Raw genomic sequence first — 18,823 nt, 5'->3', positions numbered from 1 at the left:
AAGGTGACTCCCTCTCTCCATTACTTTTTTGCATGACACTGATCCCACTCTCAAACGAATTGGATAGTACCAGATATGGGTACAAAGTTTTTAGTAAGTTAATAAACCACCTTTTCTATATGGACGACCTAAAGCTGTTTGCCAGGAATGACCAAGAGCTAGAAGGGCTGCTAACAACTGTTAAAGAGTTTAGCAATGATATCGGAATGGATTTTGGCCTTGATTAGTGTGCTAAAGCAACTTTTGTAAGAGGCAAGCTCAGGCAAACAGCTTCTGTTAAATTAGATATTGACACTACCATCAAGGAACTTGACCCACAGGAAAGTTACAAATACATAGGAATCAACGAAGGAGATGGTATACATCATGCTACTATGAAGGAAAAAATAAGAAAGGAATACTATAGGAGAATAAGGCTTGTACTGAAGACTGAACTCAACTCCAAAAATTGCATTGAGGCCATTAACACCCTTCCACTTCCAGTAGTCCAGTACAGTTTTAACATCATTAACTGGAACCTTACAGAACTCCAACGCTTGGACAGGAAGACAAGAAAGTTACTGACATCCAAGAGCATGCACCACCCTAAGGCAGATGTAGACCGCTTGTACCTACCTAGAAGCAGCGGGGGGAGAGGAATGATGCAATTAGAGCTGTGCTATAAGACCTCTACTGTAGAAATGAACAGGTACCTATCTAGTACAAAGGACTGGATGCTGCGACTTGTGTGCGAACACGAAAGCAGCAAAAAGCTACATTCTATTGTGAAGGAAGCTTATAAGTTCGAAAGGGAACTAGACATTAACCTTGAATCAGATGAAGAGCCGGAAACCACTGCTACCAAGCAAGCAAAGCGAATTAAGCAGACTGCAAAAAAGAACGGGCAGAATCAAATTGAGAGGCGGTGGAGCCAGAAGCCCCTGCATGGACAATATATCCTCCGAAGCCAAAATGCTGATGTAGACCAAGCAACAACCCATCAGTGGCTGAAGAGCTCTGGATTGAAAGCAGAGACTGAAGGTTTCATAATGGCAGCACAAGATCAAAGCTTGTTTACCAGAAATTACCAGGCTAACGTTCTCCGAAACGGTACTGACCCTAAATGCAGATTCTGCGACACATTTGACGAAACGATAGACCATCTCGTTTCGGGATGTCCTGTGCTGACACCAAACGAATACAAAAATCGCCACGATAGAGTAGGACAGTATATACATTGGAAGATATGTAAACACTACAAATCCGACACTCCTGCTAACTGGTATGAACACCATCCTCAGCCAGTTGTTGAAGGTAAAGATGTCACCATCCTCTGGGATTTTCCAGTCAACACTGACAGAACGATCAAGGCTAATCGACCAGACATAATTGTTAAAGACAGGGAAGAAAATACCTGCAGACTAATAGAAGTAAGCGTCCCCACTGATAAAAATGCATCTGTCAAGGAATTTGACAAACTTAGTAAATATAAGGACCTGGAAATCGAAATACAGAGGATGTGGAATCTTAAAACAAAAACTGTTCCTGTTATTGTAGGTGCCCTAGGTATGATAAAAAAGGGATGTCAGAAACACCTAGACAATATCCCTGGAAAACCATGTCTCAAGGAAATCCAAAAGATTGTGCTAACAAGTACTGCCCACATCCTTAGAAAAACCCTATCAATGTAAATGTTTGTGTTTGCATTACATGGAGATATATCTCTTAACCTTCACTTGCCCTAGGGCGCTGGGTGTGCCCCGGCAGGTGATTGCATCAAACATGCAGATTAAAAGTAAATGACAATGATAATAATAATAATAATAATGTTATCATGTACATTGTTTTGTCTTGGTATAAACGATGGGCTACAGCAAATATTCTGCTCAATACCACAGATTTGCTTGTCACTTGTTTGACCATAACCAGTTGAGTATGTCACTTAGTGGCTAACGATATGTGCATCTCTGATCACGAGTAGAAGTAGTGGGGGAGCATCATAGCTGTGTGTTGAAAAGAATTCTTGGAGGTTTGGATAATTCACCTTTGGAAACATGAGTGATTCGTTCAACATCCTCAAACAATTCTTATTCAGGGACGTTTTGAGCAGGATGAGCTACTCGACCAGGAGAAAATTCTAACTGGGCCCCACCTGCAAGGTCATGCACTGTTTATCTTGATATGAGATTACCATGTCGCGCACTTATGGTTGTGATGCATGTGCCTGTTGTACCTTTATTAGACGGGTAGTCATGATGGGTATACTGGGCTTCGTATATTTTCCCCCAGTGTCACTTTGATAGCATGCACTGCTTTCTCACTCAATAATAATAATAATAATAATAATAATAATAATAATAATAATAATAATAATAATAATAATAATAATATAAAGCTACTTTGCTGTTCAATAACTATACTGTATACATATATTTACACGATAGAACGTGTACATAGTCAGTAGGTAAAACCGTACACGGTCAGTGGGTAGAATACGCTGAGATATTATTTGTTCCGGGTCTCAGAGCTGTGACTTCAAATCCCACTGAGATCATCGTATAGCGATCTATTGCGAGCCAAATGCGCCAGCCGAAACCTAGAGGAGTCCCCCTCTCTCTTTATCTATCTATCTATCTATCTATCTCTATCTCTCGCACCTTTTCTTTCTCTCTGTCTCTCTCGCTCTCCCTTTCTCACACCCTTTGTTTCTTTCTCTCTCTCTCTCTCTCTCTCTCTCTCCCTCACTTTCTCTCTCATTCTACCTCTCTCCCTTGATCTCTCTCCACTTCTCTCTCTCCCCAGCTGTGACCTCATGATTATTCTGCTGGCGCAAGAGAGGGCGGCCCGAAAAGGTGTCTGCATTTATACACAATTACGTAGGCACCTTAACCAATTTGCCCATGTGATCGCGAGCAGTCAGACACAACCTTGAATTTGAGTGAGTGATGTAGTATAGGTGTGATGTAGTATATACATATATAAATATATATATACATATATATGTGCGTGTGCGTGGGGGTTTGGTTGTGTGCATGTGTATATATATACATATACACGCACACACTCACACACACACTCACACACACACACACAAATATATATATGTATGTATGTATGTATGTATGTATGTATGTATGTATGTATGTATGTATGTATGTATACATATATATATGTATAAAGGGAAAGTTTACGAAAATAAACAAAAGACGAAGGCAGGTGGAGTACAAACAAACAAATGTATTAGTATAGCGCTCAGGAATAGAAATAGAAAAAGTCCTTTACGTTTCGAGCCTACGCTCTTCGACAGAAAGATACACAGAAAAAAAACAAGGAGAGAAACAAGGAGAGAAAAAAATGCGCGTAGGAGCTAACGATCTATCATGGCGTCCTGACTTCAACTTTTATTTACGACTTCTATGCTGATGAGTACGTCATTCTGGCTCATCAGGAACGAGATATTCGGAAAATAATCAACCTATTTTCAATTCCTGTACTGATTTTGGACTTAGAATAAAACTGAAGAGGATGTTTACGTCGTTTCCAGAAGAGACTTAACTGAAACTGAATATACTTGTACAAGAGGCAAAGCTAGAATTTTCATCTCTGGAGACAGAGCTGTTTATAATAAACAACTCTGTCTTCAGAGATGAGTCTCTTGATACCGAAATCATCAAAATATTAAGGGACTCTTTGGTAAATGTTAAAATGAAATCCTCAGTAGAGAGACAAAGGCTAGGAACGAGAACAGCGAGCATGCAACAATCCTGGATCATATAGGAAAAATTCGTGTAAACCCGTACTTATCTATTTCCGAACTAATCGTGTGTGTGTGCGCGCGCGCGTGTATTTATGCGTGCGTTTGTGCGTGTGTGTGTGTGTGTGCGCGTGCATATGTATAAATATAGCTCTCTCTCTCTCTCAATATATATATATATATATATATCTTATAGTTTGTTTCAGACATTAGTCTGCGGCATGTTGGGGCACCGCCTTGAAGAATCTTTAGTAGAATGGTTCAAACCAAATACTTGTTCGTTTTTAAGCCTGGTACTTATTCTATCGGTCTCTTTCGTCGAATAGCTAGTTTAAGGGACTTAAGCACACAAACACCGATTGTCAAGGGATGCGGCGTGGACAAACACATGCACGCATACGCACAAAGATAGATAGATAGATAGATAGATAGATAGATAGATAGATAGATAGATAGATAGATAGATAGATAGATAGATAGATAGATAGATAGATAGATAGATAGATAGATAGATACACGTTGGGCTTCTTTCAGTTTGCATCTACGAAATCCATTCATAAGGCTTTGATCGGCAAGAGCTATAGAAGAAGACATTTGCCCAAGGTGCCACGCTCTAGGACTGAACCCGGAACTATGTGGGGAAGCAAACTCCTCACCACACAGCTATGATTATACATATATGTTATACTTTAGTTTGCAGGATTCTAGATATGAATTCGTGTGTACCACACAACCACAGACATAAACACAGGATATGTATATATATATATATATATATATATATATATCCGCTGAAGTCAACTTTGCCTTACATCCTTTTGGGGTCGATAAATTAAGTACCAGCTGTGTACTAGGGCCGATCTAATCGACTGGCCCCCTCCCCAAAAATTTCGGACTTTGTGCCTAGATTAGAAAATATTATTTTGAACCACCAAGCCCCCAGAAACAGCTGTTGGACTGGTAAAACTCCTATTCAAATTCTTTAATTCCTGCTTTCATTTCTATTCTGTGTAAATTGAACCTTTTTATATGTATATATACGTACATTTTTTTGTATTATATGTATTTAATATTTTTTGTATATCGACTTGCCTAACGTGATTATCCTCCCATTTACTCCTATATCTCTCTATATATATATATATATAAAGCTGAAGTTGTCTGTGTGTGGCAGGTTTGGTATCCTTCAACTAACACTATCTCCTCCGAGACCCTGCGGCGCAAGTTGACCAAAATTGAGAGTATGATAGAAGAAGGCTTGCTCTTCCTTCCGTAGGAGAAAAATTTCAAATCGGACCATGTTAACACCAAAAATTATTTACATCAAAAAGGTGCTTTTTTTTCTATGAAAATCCCTATTTTTTACGATTTTTGACTGTTGTGTCGCCATTTTTCGGTGTATTTCAACCAGAAAAATGTTCACTTAAAGACAATAAGCTACATAATGCAAAACTTTTACTTTTTAAAAATTCCAGTTCTAAAGGGTCGAAACAAACCCAAGCAAAGCCGAGCGATACTGCTAGTATGGGATAAAGCAATCCTTCCCGAGTAATAAGGGCTGATAGAGCCAGTTTCCCGGTTTCTGTGGTGATTGTATTCTCCACTGGATTGGACGCCAGTCCATCGCAGGATTACTCATGTCTGCCAGCTGAGTGAATTGGAGCAACGTGACATGAAATGCTTTACTCAAGAACACAACGCATCGCCCGGTCAGGGAATCGAAACCACAATCTTACGACCATGAGTCCAACAACCCTAACCACTAAGCCACACACCTCCACATACATATGCACAGGCATAAAACTAATTCTCAGACACGCGAAACAGACGTTGAAGAGAAGAGACATGTCACTGATGAAGTCGTGATTAGCGATGAAAGGACTTTGGCAAACAACAGATTGGTTGTTTAACCAACACATTAAACTAGCGATTGATTAGTTATTGTTGGTTAGTTAGTTAGTTAGGTAAGCGATTGACTAACTAAAAGGGATATTGAACCAGTGCGTCTATTTATTGTTATTGGTTTAATGACCTTCCCAAGACACAAGATATATATATATATATTATATATATATATATATATATATATATATATATATATATATACAATTATTTATATTTGCATTTGTGTGCATACACACACACGTTATATATATATATATATATATATATATATATATATATATGAAGAAAGAGGGAGTGGTTATTTGGTTATTACATGAGAGAAATAGGTTTGAATTCACTTACGAAAGTTTTTCCATTTCTGCATAGAGACTCGGAATCTCAAGGTGCCCAAAGTATTTCCGGATTGTAATTTCAGTGTCACATAAAGCTGCCGGAATCATTTCTGCAAACAAACTCTGTGGTACACGCCGATTAGTATCAACAACAATTCCAGAATCTCCAATAGAATTTGTAAATGATGTAGCTAAACCTTGGATATTTATGAATTTCTCAAGTGCTTTCTTTTGATTGAAAGTATTCTGGTAACCAAAATGGGCAATTTCATCTTGAAGTTCTAATATTTTATTTAGTGCACCTATGTACTTTTCTTTCTCTTGTTTATGTTTCAAATGATTCTCTTTTAATTCTGCGATGAAACTTTTATTGCTCTCAATAAGTTTCGGTATACACACCTCAGCCTTTTCCAAATAACTTCGTATCGGCTCAAGCTGACAAGCTATATAGTTATTTTCCTGTATAAAACTATCTAATGCATCCTTGCTTGATCTTTGAATTTGTTTCCGTAAAGCATGTTGCCGGCTGTTATGCTTCGTCAACAGTCTTTTCGCAGACAAAGCCAATTTACCCAATACTGTTGAAGGAATTTTAGGAGGTGCTGTGGGAAGATGCCAACTGCAAATACTGAAGTTGCTACCACGTCGACGGTTAATATCTGGTATCCCCGTGTCCTTGGAATCCTGAAAACAAAAGCAACAACACAAATAATAGTTTTCTTAGAAATATACATTTCAGCAATTAACAAACGTGGACCTACACCACACAGATGCATGCACACATACATTACATACATACATACATACATACATACATACATACATACATACATACATACATACATACATAAGTCCTACTGTATAATAACATTTGGTAGCCGATCCCCGGAAAGGCACTTTGGAGGGCACAGAATGGCGTCGTTACCCACACATAATAATCAAGGAGGTTGCAGTTTGTATATACGCAAGGAGTTACATGCATTCAATAATATTTGGACTCAGTTACATATTACATTAAACTCAGCTGTACAAAGTTTCGTTGGTGTAGATGTCCACATGCAAGGATATACGGGACTCTGAATATCTGACAATGCGTACAGGTCCTCAACCAACAGCAGCTGTGCATCGTCTGTGTCCCGTTGTTATTCTTATACTTGTCTTAAAATAACAACTGTATTTTAACTTTAACTTTTATATATGTATGTACATGTGTGTGTATATATATGTATATGCATGTATGTATGAACATGCATACATATACGTACATATACTTGCCCACACACACATACACTCGCACGCATTAACCTCATATACACACACAATTGCGCTCACACGCCTTAGCCAGATTAAAGAGGAAAACGGCAGCCGAAACAGTTTTCATGCTTCAAACAGCTTACAAGGACGTGGCCATGAGCAAAACATAACTTTGTGAGTGGTTTTCACGCATTAGGAATGGTCAATTGTCGCTTGAAGAGCAATCTCATTCAGGGCGACCGTCGACTTCCCAAACGTATGAAAACATCAGGAAAATTCATGAACTAATCTTGGAGAGCCATCACCGAACAATTGACGAACATAATATGGCTGGTGTCTCGTGGAGCTCCTGCCAACGAATTTTTAAGCAAGGAATTGCAAATGAAAAGAGTTGCAGCAAAATTTGTGCTTCACTTGCTCACGGACGATCAAAAGCAGTCACGACTGAATGAGTGTCGTGAACTGAAAGAACAGTTGGAAGTTGATCTGGACCTATTTTCGAAGGTCATCACTGGTGATGAAAGCTAGTGCTACGGAATGTGCAGGTGTGGAAGAGATGAAGAAAAAAAAACGACAGTGGCGTTAAAAGGCATCACTGCATCGAACAGTGGCAAACGCGTCGGGACCGATGCATTGCTTCAAGTGGAGAATACTTTAAAGGCGATAAAAGTGTAAACATATAAACTAGGTGAATAAAATAATATTGCAAATCTCCGGTTTCGTTTTGGTACCCCCTTCAAATCCAATCTGTTAGCGGCAGAGTGACAATTTATAAGACTTTCCAAAGATTCTCTATCTGAAACTCTTTAGGAGAATATATTCACACAACCAAGCGTGTGCATCGACAGCGCAAATAACACACCAGCTCATTTACAAACACCGGGACACTTTTAACTCAAAAAGTCTTATCGTTTTGTAGGGGACCGGCTTGAACTTTCTTTAGATGTTAGATAAAACACAAAAGACAAAAACGTATATCCACCCACCCACCCATCCATCCATCCATATGTATATATGTATGTATGTATGTATGTATGTATGTATGTCTTTTGTAATTAATCTTTTAAATTCTTCCTATGAAAAAGGAACTGGTTTCTAACAAAGATACTAAGCCCCGTCTTTGGAATGTAGATAACGAAAACAATGTCACATTTTAAATCTGAGAAAAGTCCTGCATAGTTTTACTGTTCCACTTACAGATCGTATTTGTGAATCGGTGGTCTGATTTCTTTTTCTGAAAATCCAAGCTTATCCAGACTGTTACTATTGGTATGTTGTGGCGACGCCTCCAGACGATGAAGTAGGCTAGCCCAATACTTTGATATAGAGGGAGAAGTCTAGACGTCGAGGGGTTGAGTAGAGGTCATCAGAACGTGCGATATAACATGGTATAAATGTAAATCTGTAATCCGGATATAGAAGCTGGATGTTTCGAAGCAGTTGTCCATAGTTTTCTTCTTTCTCTTTGATGTTCAAAGAGATATTCATATCGGCAGGACAGCCAACCTCTATGACGGTGCCTACTTTTTCTTCTATCCCAAACAACAATATCCGGCCTGTTATGCTTATACTTGACAGATGTTTCGATGGGAATGTTCCACCAGTATTCCTTGTGCTGGTATTTGTGTGTGCATTCAATAACAGGTGGGTTCTCTATATTTATTCGAGGACAGTCTCTTTTTTCGAATAGTATTGTGTATTGTTTTTGCGATAACGTCATATCGCATAGGGACATGATGAAATTTTGGGGCCGCTACTAAACACGTTTGATGTCTCCCATAGAAATATGACATAAACCTTTTTCGGTTGCAGCCTGGAACTCCAAGAACTTCATTGTCTCTTTTGTTGATTAGGTATCTCCTCTTCTTTGACTGCAAATGCATAGTCTTTGAAGTGTAATGTGATGTGATGTAGCAGTCATATGTCCAACAGAGGCTTCCTTTCATTTCAATGTTGCTCTCATACGTACATACTACGTATGTATGTATGTATGTATGTATGTATGTATGTATGTATGTATGTATGTATGTATGTATGTATGTATGTATGTATGCATGTATGTATGCATGTATGTATGTATGTATGTTTGTTTGTATGTGTGTATTATGTATGTATGAATAAACGCATGCCTGTGTATTTACACACGTATACGGATGATTCCTTTCACTTTCGAGGATGTGTAGTCAGTTTTTCAATCAACTGAATTACCTGCCCATAAAATTGGCATGTAAATGGATGAGTATTCCACAGACATATGTACCCTTAAAGTAATTTTTAGATAGAAACAGTGAGAACCAGTGTATGACAAGGATGTACCTTTCCAATTACAGTACATTCCATTCGACGGGATTATATACACTTTCTTTCTACCATTCACAAGGTATCGATTGACTTTCAGCTGTAGAAATGCCATTTTCCGAAAATACCACACAGTGGGATTCAAACTGGGACCACGTGTTAGCGAACCGGATTTCTTAACTATTTGCCAATACTACACATACGTAAGCCTAAATGCATGTATTGAGATCTCCTTCGGTCATGACTGACCGTGGGATTGCACCTAGAAAGTTACCCTCCCAGGCACAAGTCCGAGCAAGGTTATTTATGGAAGACCAGCAGTCGCCCATGCATACCGGCCTCCCCTCTCCACGCCACCAATGTTATCCAAGGGAAAGGCAAAAGGGGCCGATACAGTTTGGCACTTGTGACGTCGCAACTCATTTCTACAGCTGAGTGAACTGGAGCAACGTGAAATAAAGTGTCTTGCTCAAGAACACAACACGCAACCAGGTCTGGGATTCGAACTCACAACCTCACGATCGTAAACTCGATGCTCTAATCACTGAGCCACGCGCCTTCACAAATGCATGTATACATATAAGCAATCATGTATATGCATATGCATATGTATGTGTACACCAGTAAAAGTGCAGGTATAGTTGTCATTGCATATGTATATTTCTAGTTTTAATTCATGTATGTATACATATATTTGCATATCTATACTTGTGTATATATATTATTATATGTTAAACTTCGTGAAAATCTTACATACTTTTCCTGTGCCTTTAAAGGCTTCTGGCTGTAGTTTCTAATTTAGCGATATTCTTTCTGGTTTTGTGAAGCCCAGCTTCTCAAAATCGGTGGTGAAATAATTATTTACATATCTAATTCCTCAGATAATTTTAGGTGTAATTTTAAATAATTTAGATCTAAAGCTATAGTCCAACTGGAGTAACTGCAGATTTCTTATAAGCTTGGCAGTTAGACATAATTGTTTTCTTTATCACTAATCTTTAAGACTGTGTTAACGTCTACTGGTCAAAAGAAAACCACAGTTATGCTTAATTCTTTTTCATGTCCCAGATCAATATGTCTGGCTTGTCACGTGGGTAACATCTTCAGTGTTATTTTCACAGTTTGCATTAGTTTTCGTATTTTGGTAGGTTATCTGTATTCTTATCTGTATCCCTTATGTGCATCAGGTGTTTTGTTGTTATTTCTTGTTCCTCTATGAATGTATGCAGTCTCTTCTATTTTTTTAATTATTATAAATCTTCCACTGAGGAAGGAGCCGATTTCCAACAAAGATACAAGGCTTCATCTTTGGGATGTAGTTAACACAGACAAATTCACGATTGGAACTTGAGAAAAGTTTTGCATATTTTTACTGTTCCATTCACAGATTGCACTTGTAATGTACGAATTAGCCGGTCGATTTCTCTTTCTGAAAAACCCAGTTTATCCAGATTCTCATTTAAGCATTTACTAAAAAACCTAGTGCTCCAATTATTATTGGTATGAATATGAATTCATAGTCTAGATATGTATGTATGTATGTATGTATGTATGTATGTATGTATGTATGTATGTATGTATGTATGTACTTACGTATGCATGCCTGCATGTATGTATGTATGTATGTATGTATGTACCTACGTATGCATGCCTGCATGTATGTATAGCATCCGCCTTATTGTGAAGCTAGAGATATTGCTCATGTTTGTTTCTGGACTTCTTGGCCTTGTAACTTAGAGTTTTAGCGGCGTTGTATAATTATTGAATAACATATTTTTAACAGTAAGAAATTTGAAATTGGAACAGAGATACTCGAGATAGAAAGCCAAAATAGAGAGAATCCTTACCATTTCCAGTTCAATAATACTTAGTTCCTCTTGGAGAAGAAATGTCTTCTTTTTTATTGCCAACATCAATTTGTCCTTGAGTTGATTAATTTCATGATTTATTGGGGTATATTCGGAGATGGCATCAATAATCTTTGCGTTGTACATGTTGTGTACGGCCATATCCAAGTGCCGCATTTGTTTTGCCTGAAATATGGAGGAGGAAATTAATTTTACACAAGAAAAAGAAACGGAAGAATATGAAGAAGGATGAGGATACAGAGGAGGAGGAGGAGGAGGAGGAGGAATACAGCTGCTGGTGATGTTAATGATACTTTCCACACTTTCGTGTTTGGATTTCCTCTAGTATTTAACGTGAACCTTCTTTTTCGTTTTTTTCCCCATCTCCTAGAAGAATGCGCAATGTTGTCCTTTGTCCTCCGGTGGGATTTCGATACAAGACATACAAAAGCTCAACTAGAGGCAAAGCATTTTGAATCGTTTCTACTAATTCCGTCTTTCCACCAATACATACTTTCACACAGACTTCCTATTTCTTGTTCTTGGAATGCAAATGCGTAGTCTTCCAGGTGAGATATGATGTATCTATCTAAGATCCTGAACAGATTTCTATTCCTTTCGACGTTGTTGGTGTTGTCTGACCTATGTTATTTGTACCCATGCGTACCTTTCGCCTCTAATTCTTGGTAGAAGTCAGCTCAACCACCCTTGAACAGCTGCACACTCAGAGCAGCTGTTTAAGAGTTTTTCGTTTAATTCCATGATCGTAAGAATCTTTACTGTTGAGTATACATGTGGTGTACTCATTTCCTTCTTTGTTGCTCATTAGGTGTTGTCTAAAAGACATAATGTGGCATCCAAACGCTTTCTAGACTGATCATATACTTCTACTTCTATTCCTCTATTTAACATAGACCCAGTAAGTGCTACTGTTGACAACTAGTCTTTCAGGATATTATTATCGTACATAAGGCGGCGAGCTGGCAGAAGCGTTAGCACGCCGGGCGAAATGCGTAGCCGTATTTCGTCTGTCGTTACGCTGTGAGTTCAAATTCCGCCGAGGTCGACTTTGCCTTTCATCCTTTCGGGGTCGATAAATTAAGTACCAGTTACGCACTGGGGTCGATGGAATCGACTTAATACCTATGTCTGTCCTTGTTTGTCCCATCTATGTTTAGCCCCTAGTGGGTAATAAAGAAATAGGTATTTCGTCTGCCGCTACGTTCTGAGTTCAAATTCCGCAGAGATCGACTTTGCCTTTCATCCTTTCGGGGTCGAGTAAATAAGTACCAGTTACGCATTGGGGTCGATGTAATCGACTTAATACCTTTGTCTGTCCTTGTTTGTCCCCTCTATGTTTAACCCCTTGTGGATAATAAAGAAAAATATATTATTATCATACATCGTATGTAAGTATTGTGTATGTATGCATTCATGTATGAATGCATAATATTGTGTGTGTGTGTGTGTGTGTGTGTGCGTGTATGCGTGTGTGTATGTGTGTGTGTGTATAGATATGTTGTAAAACTTTACGTTTCAAATGAGTGATAGAATTTGAGAACTTATTAATCATCATTTAAAGATTTAAAAAAACCTGATCATTTTTTTGTGCAAGCTTAAGAAAACATTAAGAATTAAGAATTAGAGACAAAATTACTTACGAATTCCAATTCTGATTCAGTAAAACTAGATATTTCAGCCCATACCATTTCGGATTTAAGGTATTCTGATAAATTCTCATTCAACTCTTCCTCCTTATCATCGATATTCTTACGTAATTCCTGAAAGATATCTTTAGAATTTGCCTCTAAAATATTCAATTTTCTTTCAGTTTCCCGAAACTTCTGTTTCTGCTGATATTCAGAGAAGTCAGCTCCACTGAATAACGTCTTACAATGATGCAAACTCCTAGAAACCATGTAATTTAGCCATCTGTTTGGAAAAAAAAAAGTAAGTCGTATAGTGAAAATATTGTCTTTGATAGAAATGTAGAGCAACGAAATATTCATTTTATATTTAAATATGTTTTTCCATAAAATACTTTTTTACGTAAAATAACGATGATGGAAATGAAGTGAATTATTTGAATATCAATTTTCTATTTCTTTTCCTTGCGTATTCTTTGTCCAAGAATGATTGACTTGTTTTGTAATAACTACATGTAATATTAATTACATGGTAGCAAGTTGCTTATCAGGCATCCGAAAACTGGAACAATCAATACCAATAGGTGCATCATTGCAGCTACAATCAATTATATTTTATTTGTTTTTTATCTTCTTTAGCTTTTTGGCTTAGTAAGAAATGCAAGGGTAGTGTGCGTGACCGTTTTAAAAGTTTCCGAGTATTGTATATTTAACCTCGTATATATAATTGAATAAAAGTTATAAAATAGATATTGCTGTTTTGCTACAGCGATTTTAACATCCATTATTTTAACACTCGTTTAATGACAGGCATCTTTAAAATAGTTAAGTTAGTCCATATTATTTTGAATGATGTTGGTACCAAGTTACATCAAAATATAATTTTAAATTGGAATAAGAATTATAGTCTACCTGTAGAATCGTTTTAAAATAATAAATGCGGTTTTCTCCATCATTTGCCTGATCCCTTTAATAAGTTCTGTATAAGATGTAGAAACAAAGCCGTTTTCTAACTGTCGCATCACAGATGTCGCTGACATAAACATAATTTCAGTGTCTTCTATGTTTGGAGAGCATTTCTTCAGTCGTTTTTCAACGTGATCCCGCACATTTATTTTGTCTTCCTCAGACACTAAATCCCAACGATTAAAGACAAATAACGTTGTTGCCGTGTCGTACAAACACGTTTCTGTATGGTCTGATTGTGAGAAATTCTGTTTCTCAAGTACAATTTTCATTAGTTTCAAAATCTGTTTGGAGAAAAGAATACGGCAATAAAATATATATTTCATTTAACAGTTTAAAAAATATCTTATAATAAAGAATTATTGAAATGGGTAGTGACCTGAAGCTATAATCATAAGCTAACTGTAAAAGATCTGTTTATCTGCCTGCTACAACGAACAACATTTCAAAAGGAAAATGTCTTCCTTGCGCTTAATACTATAAAAACTGCCACGAGTTCTAAAGGTAGCAGTAGAAAAATATGATGATTTTAACTTAGTACAAAGGCTCTACTTTTAGATGATAGTAAATGGGAAGTATGATATTTTCTCAATAGCTTTAGCAATGTAAATAAATTATAGGATAAGTCTTCAATATGTAGTAACTGAAAGAAGAAGAAGAAGAAGAAGAAGAAGAAGAAGAAGAAGAAGAAGAAGAAGAAGAAGAAGAAGAAGAAGAAGAAGAAGAAGAAGAAGAAGAAGAAGAAGAAGACGACTACAATATTCAATTTATATAAATTGCCATCAGGAGATATTTCGATACAATTTGTGCTGTACATGTTTTCGTGTTCAGTCCCGCTGCGTGGCTCCCTGGGTAACTGTCTTCTGTTATAGCTCTCAGCTGCCTAAGCACTTGCGAATGGATTTGGTAGATGGAAACTGAAAGAAACCTACTGTGTATGTATGTGTGTGCATGTGTATCTTTGTGTTTGTCCCCAACACCGCTTGGCAACTGGTCTTAGCTTGTTTGCAACCCCGTAAATTAGCGGTTCAGCAAAAAATACGGACAGAATATAAGTTTCAAACATAAGCATTAGAGTCGATTTATTCGACTAAACCCTTCAAGAGGGTGCTCAAACATGGCCGTAATTTAACGACTCGAACAAGTAAAAAGCAAAAAAAAAATTAATAAATAAATAAAATTTCGTATTCGAAACGCAAAGATATACAAAACATCGAATAAATCTTATCCGACTGGTGGACAGCCTGCCACATTATTCTTATAACTCACTACTTTGTATTATCAAAATGAGCAACGTCGTTACAAAAGCTGCGTTAGTATTTAACCAGAACAATACTGCATTAAATTATAATGTAATACTACAGAATCCGACTGTGTTTAAAAAGGAAATTAATATAGATAACTGAAAAATATCAAAGCTATCGATTATACATAGTTTTTCTTTTTGTTTTAGATTACTCAGGATCACTAACACTTCGGTATATAAAATCCAGCAGACTTTTGACCAGGCACAAGTATAACCACAGGTTTTCTCACCGTTGCAATTAGTCTCCACAATTTAGTAAATCCTTCTTACCCTGTCTTCTTGGATTCCACCGGCTGCTCCATCGACTTTTACGACATATATAAATCCTTGAATCTGATGGTCTCTTATAAAAGTCGTAAGAATTTCTTCCATTGCATCGTTTTCCCCAATTCCAGGAGTATCAACAAAAATCAAACCACACTGAAAAAAGGTTAAAGGACATGTGTATAAGAATTTATGCACACGAATCGTATAAAAACATTAATAACTGCTACCTTATTTTATGACTGAACTGATTCAAGGCACATTTCCTTCGTACTTATATTTATACACCATCACTCGATCTGCTGCAATTATCAACTAAACCTCCCTCATATTACACCCGGCCATTTTTTTTAAAGAATAGGATGCATTAAAATACGCACCCGGTTAAAAATACCCTTGACATTGGTTTGGTAGAACAGTGTTGACCAGCGGTCAAGCAACAATACACAATTGCACATCTGTGAAAACTTACCTTTCCAGTGTGTTTGTGAAATAACTTAGACTTAAATTTTTTTATAAATTTAGAGAATAAATACACCATCTGTTTCAGAAAAGGTATCTTAGGATTTCCTTGGTTTCCAGTTACACAATTAGTAACGTTGTTTATATAAATCTCTACCATTTTAGAAATTGCTATGTCTTGTACTGAGAAGCAAATGTTTCTTTATTGAACTAAATATAAAGACTAATTTTTTTATACTGCCATTATGCAAACGTTCTCATCAAGTATTTTTCACATAAAGAATAAGGTTTGGGTTAATGAAATTGTTCTAAAGCTATAACTATACTCGCACAATACTTTTGTTCTTCGTTCTTCATGAACCTCATTTATATCCTTTTTCTCTTCCTTGTTGATCTTAAAGTTTTCTTAATTTGATCCAGTTCAGATGACATAAGATTCTAGTCCGCATTCAATTTCAAATAAAAGTTTTACCCATTGATAATATTTGCACCTCTCCACATTATTTCAACATTGACAGCCTTCACTAGAACTTTGAGTAGATATTTGACAATCTGGTATTGTTTAGTAACATCAAAACTTAAACGCAACTTAGTCTTAGGAAAAAGAACAGCATACTCTAAACTCATTAACAGCTTTGAAAGTGAAATTTTCTGGGTCATTATACATTCTCGAGAAACCTGTTCTATAAGATTGTTATATTCACGAAGCATATCAGATTTTAGCAGCAGTCGACAATCTCCAAACTCCAAATAAAGTCTAAACATATGCCGTTCTAAAATTTGAAGAAATCTACATTATCAGATGATTTATATTACAGACATCTAGTATAAAATCACACACCTTCATCAAGAGCTGCAGAATTTTTTATAATATTTTTCAATAGCTTTCAGCCAATGCCCTCTATTTAGTTTTCTATTAAAATAGGGAACGTATCATAATGACACAAAATGCAAATCAAATTATGCTAATGTGTAAATTGAAGAGAAAATATCTTACATTTAAAATTTGACTGGGAAGTTGTAGCTCAACAGATCTGATATCAGAACCTTTTTCACGGTCGGATCGTTGAAACAAAGCGTCCTGTATTTTTGCTCTTGATTCTTCGTCATCTCCAATATGAAATTCTATCACTTGACCATTATTATAACTGACTTTCATATGTCTTTTTTCTCCGTACTTGATCATACAGATAGTGGATGTGCAACTAATTGCATGATGGGGCAACACCTTATCTTGTAATATAAGATTCAACAGGGTACTTTTACCAGCTCCAGTTTCACCTATCAGAAGCAAAGAGAAGCATGTAAAAGAAAAGAGCAATAAAAAGTCATGCATATGTGTAAGAGTGTCTGTGCGTGTGTGTGTGTGTGTGTGCGCGCGCGCGTAGTGCAAGTGTATAATGTCTCTCTCTTTCTCTCTCTCTCTCTCTCGATATATATATATATATATATATATATATATATATATAATAAATATTAGGGTATAAATCCAAATTTACAGGGAAAAAATCAGATTTAGGATTAAATCCAATTTTATAGTAAAATATTATATAATATTAATTCGAGACAAAACCACTATTTTGCAAAACAAACAAGGAAAGACTTAATCAATACATAAAAATTTTTAATATAAAGAAATAAACCGCCACTACAATCGTTTCATGTCTTCAATGACATTCGTCAGGTGGATTTTCGATCTCCTAATCTGTTTTAATTTTTATATATATATATATTATATATATATATATATAATATATATATATATATATATATATATATATATATATATATATATATATATATATATATATATATATATATATATATATATATATAGGAAGCATACGAATTATTACATATGTTCTGCTACAATTTGGAAATCTAGATAACAAAACCATTCTGCTTCATTTAAGTTTAGAAGAAAATGTAATTCTACAAATCTTAGTAAATGGATTTGGGATTTAAAAGATAGGAACATTAACTACAATTTGAAGCAGTCCACTATAAGTTACGCTGAATCGTATTTTTTATTGTGATCTTTGCCGTGAGAAAAAATATTATATAATTATTGTACTTCATAGCTGAAATTATGAAATTATCCAGCAATTCGGAATAATATGAACGAGCCAGATAGGTATAAAAGACTAACTGGCATCTCTTGTCAAGAGTACAGGCGACAGTTGGATCACCGATGTTTGTTGTGCACTCCAATCATGAGCAAGTAATGAGTAAAGAAAAACATTTAAATGTTTCGCTATTAAATTGTACCTTCATTATAATTGCGTTTCCTATAATTTAACAAATAGTTTTTCTACATTTTAGAAAGCCTGTTAAACCTAGCATTTTAAAAAATTTCTTTCTTTTATTGTTGACGTCAACGTAAGTTTAAATACTAAACTGGCTTTTCTTAGCATATAGTATTTCTTCTTAAAGCTCTTTTTTCATGTATTTAGCCATTATATCAGTTCGCTTCGAATTCAAGCTCTTATGGATTACCTTGATAACATTGCATTCTCAATCGATCTAATATAAATTGATTTTTATTCTATACATTCTTTTATATCTATAAATGATTACACAATAGAAATGATCGGTGATCCTGTATGATGTAATCTCCAAATGAAGATGTGATAATTTCCACTTTTCTTGATGTATTTATAATAAACTCTGGATTTCTTGAAATTCTTCTAAGCGATTCACTTATCACAACAGAGGAATTACTGTGGAAGTGCAATTACTGTGAAATTTTTTTTGGATCAGTTTGTATCTGATTTTTGATGCAGTTAACCAAGTTCACTTAACCACTGAGT

At 36.1% G+C, this 18,823-nt stretch overlaps 1 protein-coding gene across 2 annotated transcripts in view; it reads right to left on the bottom strand.

The window, feature by feature from the left end:
- LOC115216741 overlaps positions 1-18,823 on the bottom strand; it is a 48,259-nt gene that overhangs the window by 5,383 nt on the left and 24,053 nt on the right. For both annotated transcript variants that reach the window (XM_029786290.2, XM_036506604.1), the window contains exons 4-9: positions 17,011-17,294; positions 15,558-15,707; positions 13,928-14,265; positions 13,031-13,301; positions 11,370-11,555; positions 5,981-6,654 (exon numbers count right to left, since the gene is read on the bottom strand). In XM_029786290.2, coding sequence (XP_029642150.1) covers positions 5,981-6,654; positions 11,370-11,555; positions 13,031-13,301; positions 13,928-14,265; positions 15,558-15,707; positions 17,011-17,294 — 1,903 coding nt within the window. The remainder of the gene's footprint in view (positions 1-5,980; positions 6,655-11,369; positions 11,556-13,030; positions 13,302-13,927; positions 14,266-15,557; positions 15,708-17,010; positions 17,295-18,823) is intronic.

The sequence above is a fragment of the Octopus sinensis genome, linkage group LG10, assembly GCF_006345805.1.
Source record: "Octopus sinensis linkage group LG10, ASM634580v1, whole genome shotgun sequence".
In the NCBI taxonomy this organism is placed as follows: domain Eukaryota; kingdom Metazoa; phylum Mollusca; class Cephalopoda; order Octopoda; family Octopodidae; genus Octopus; species Octopus sinensis.
The sequence above is the reverse complement of the archived record's forward strand: the minus strand, read 5'-3'. Positions and strand labels throughout refer to the sequence as shown.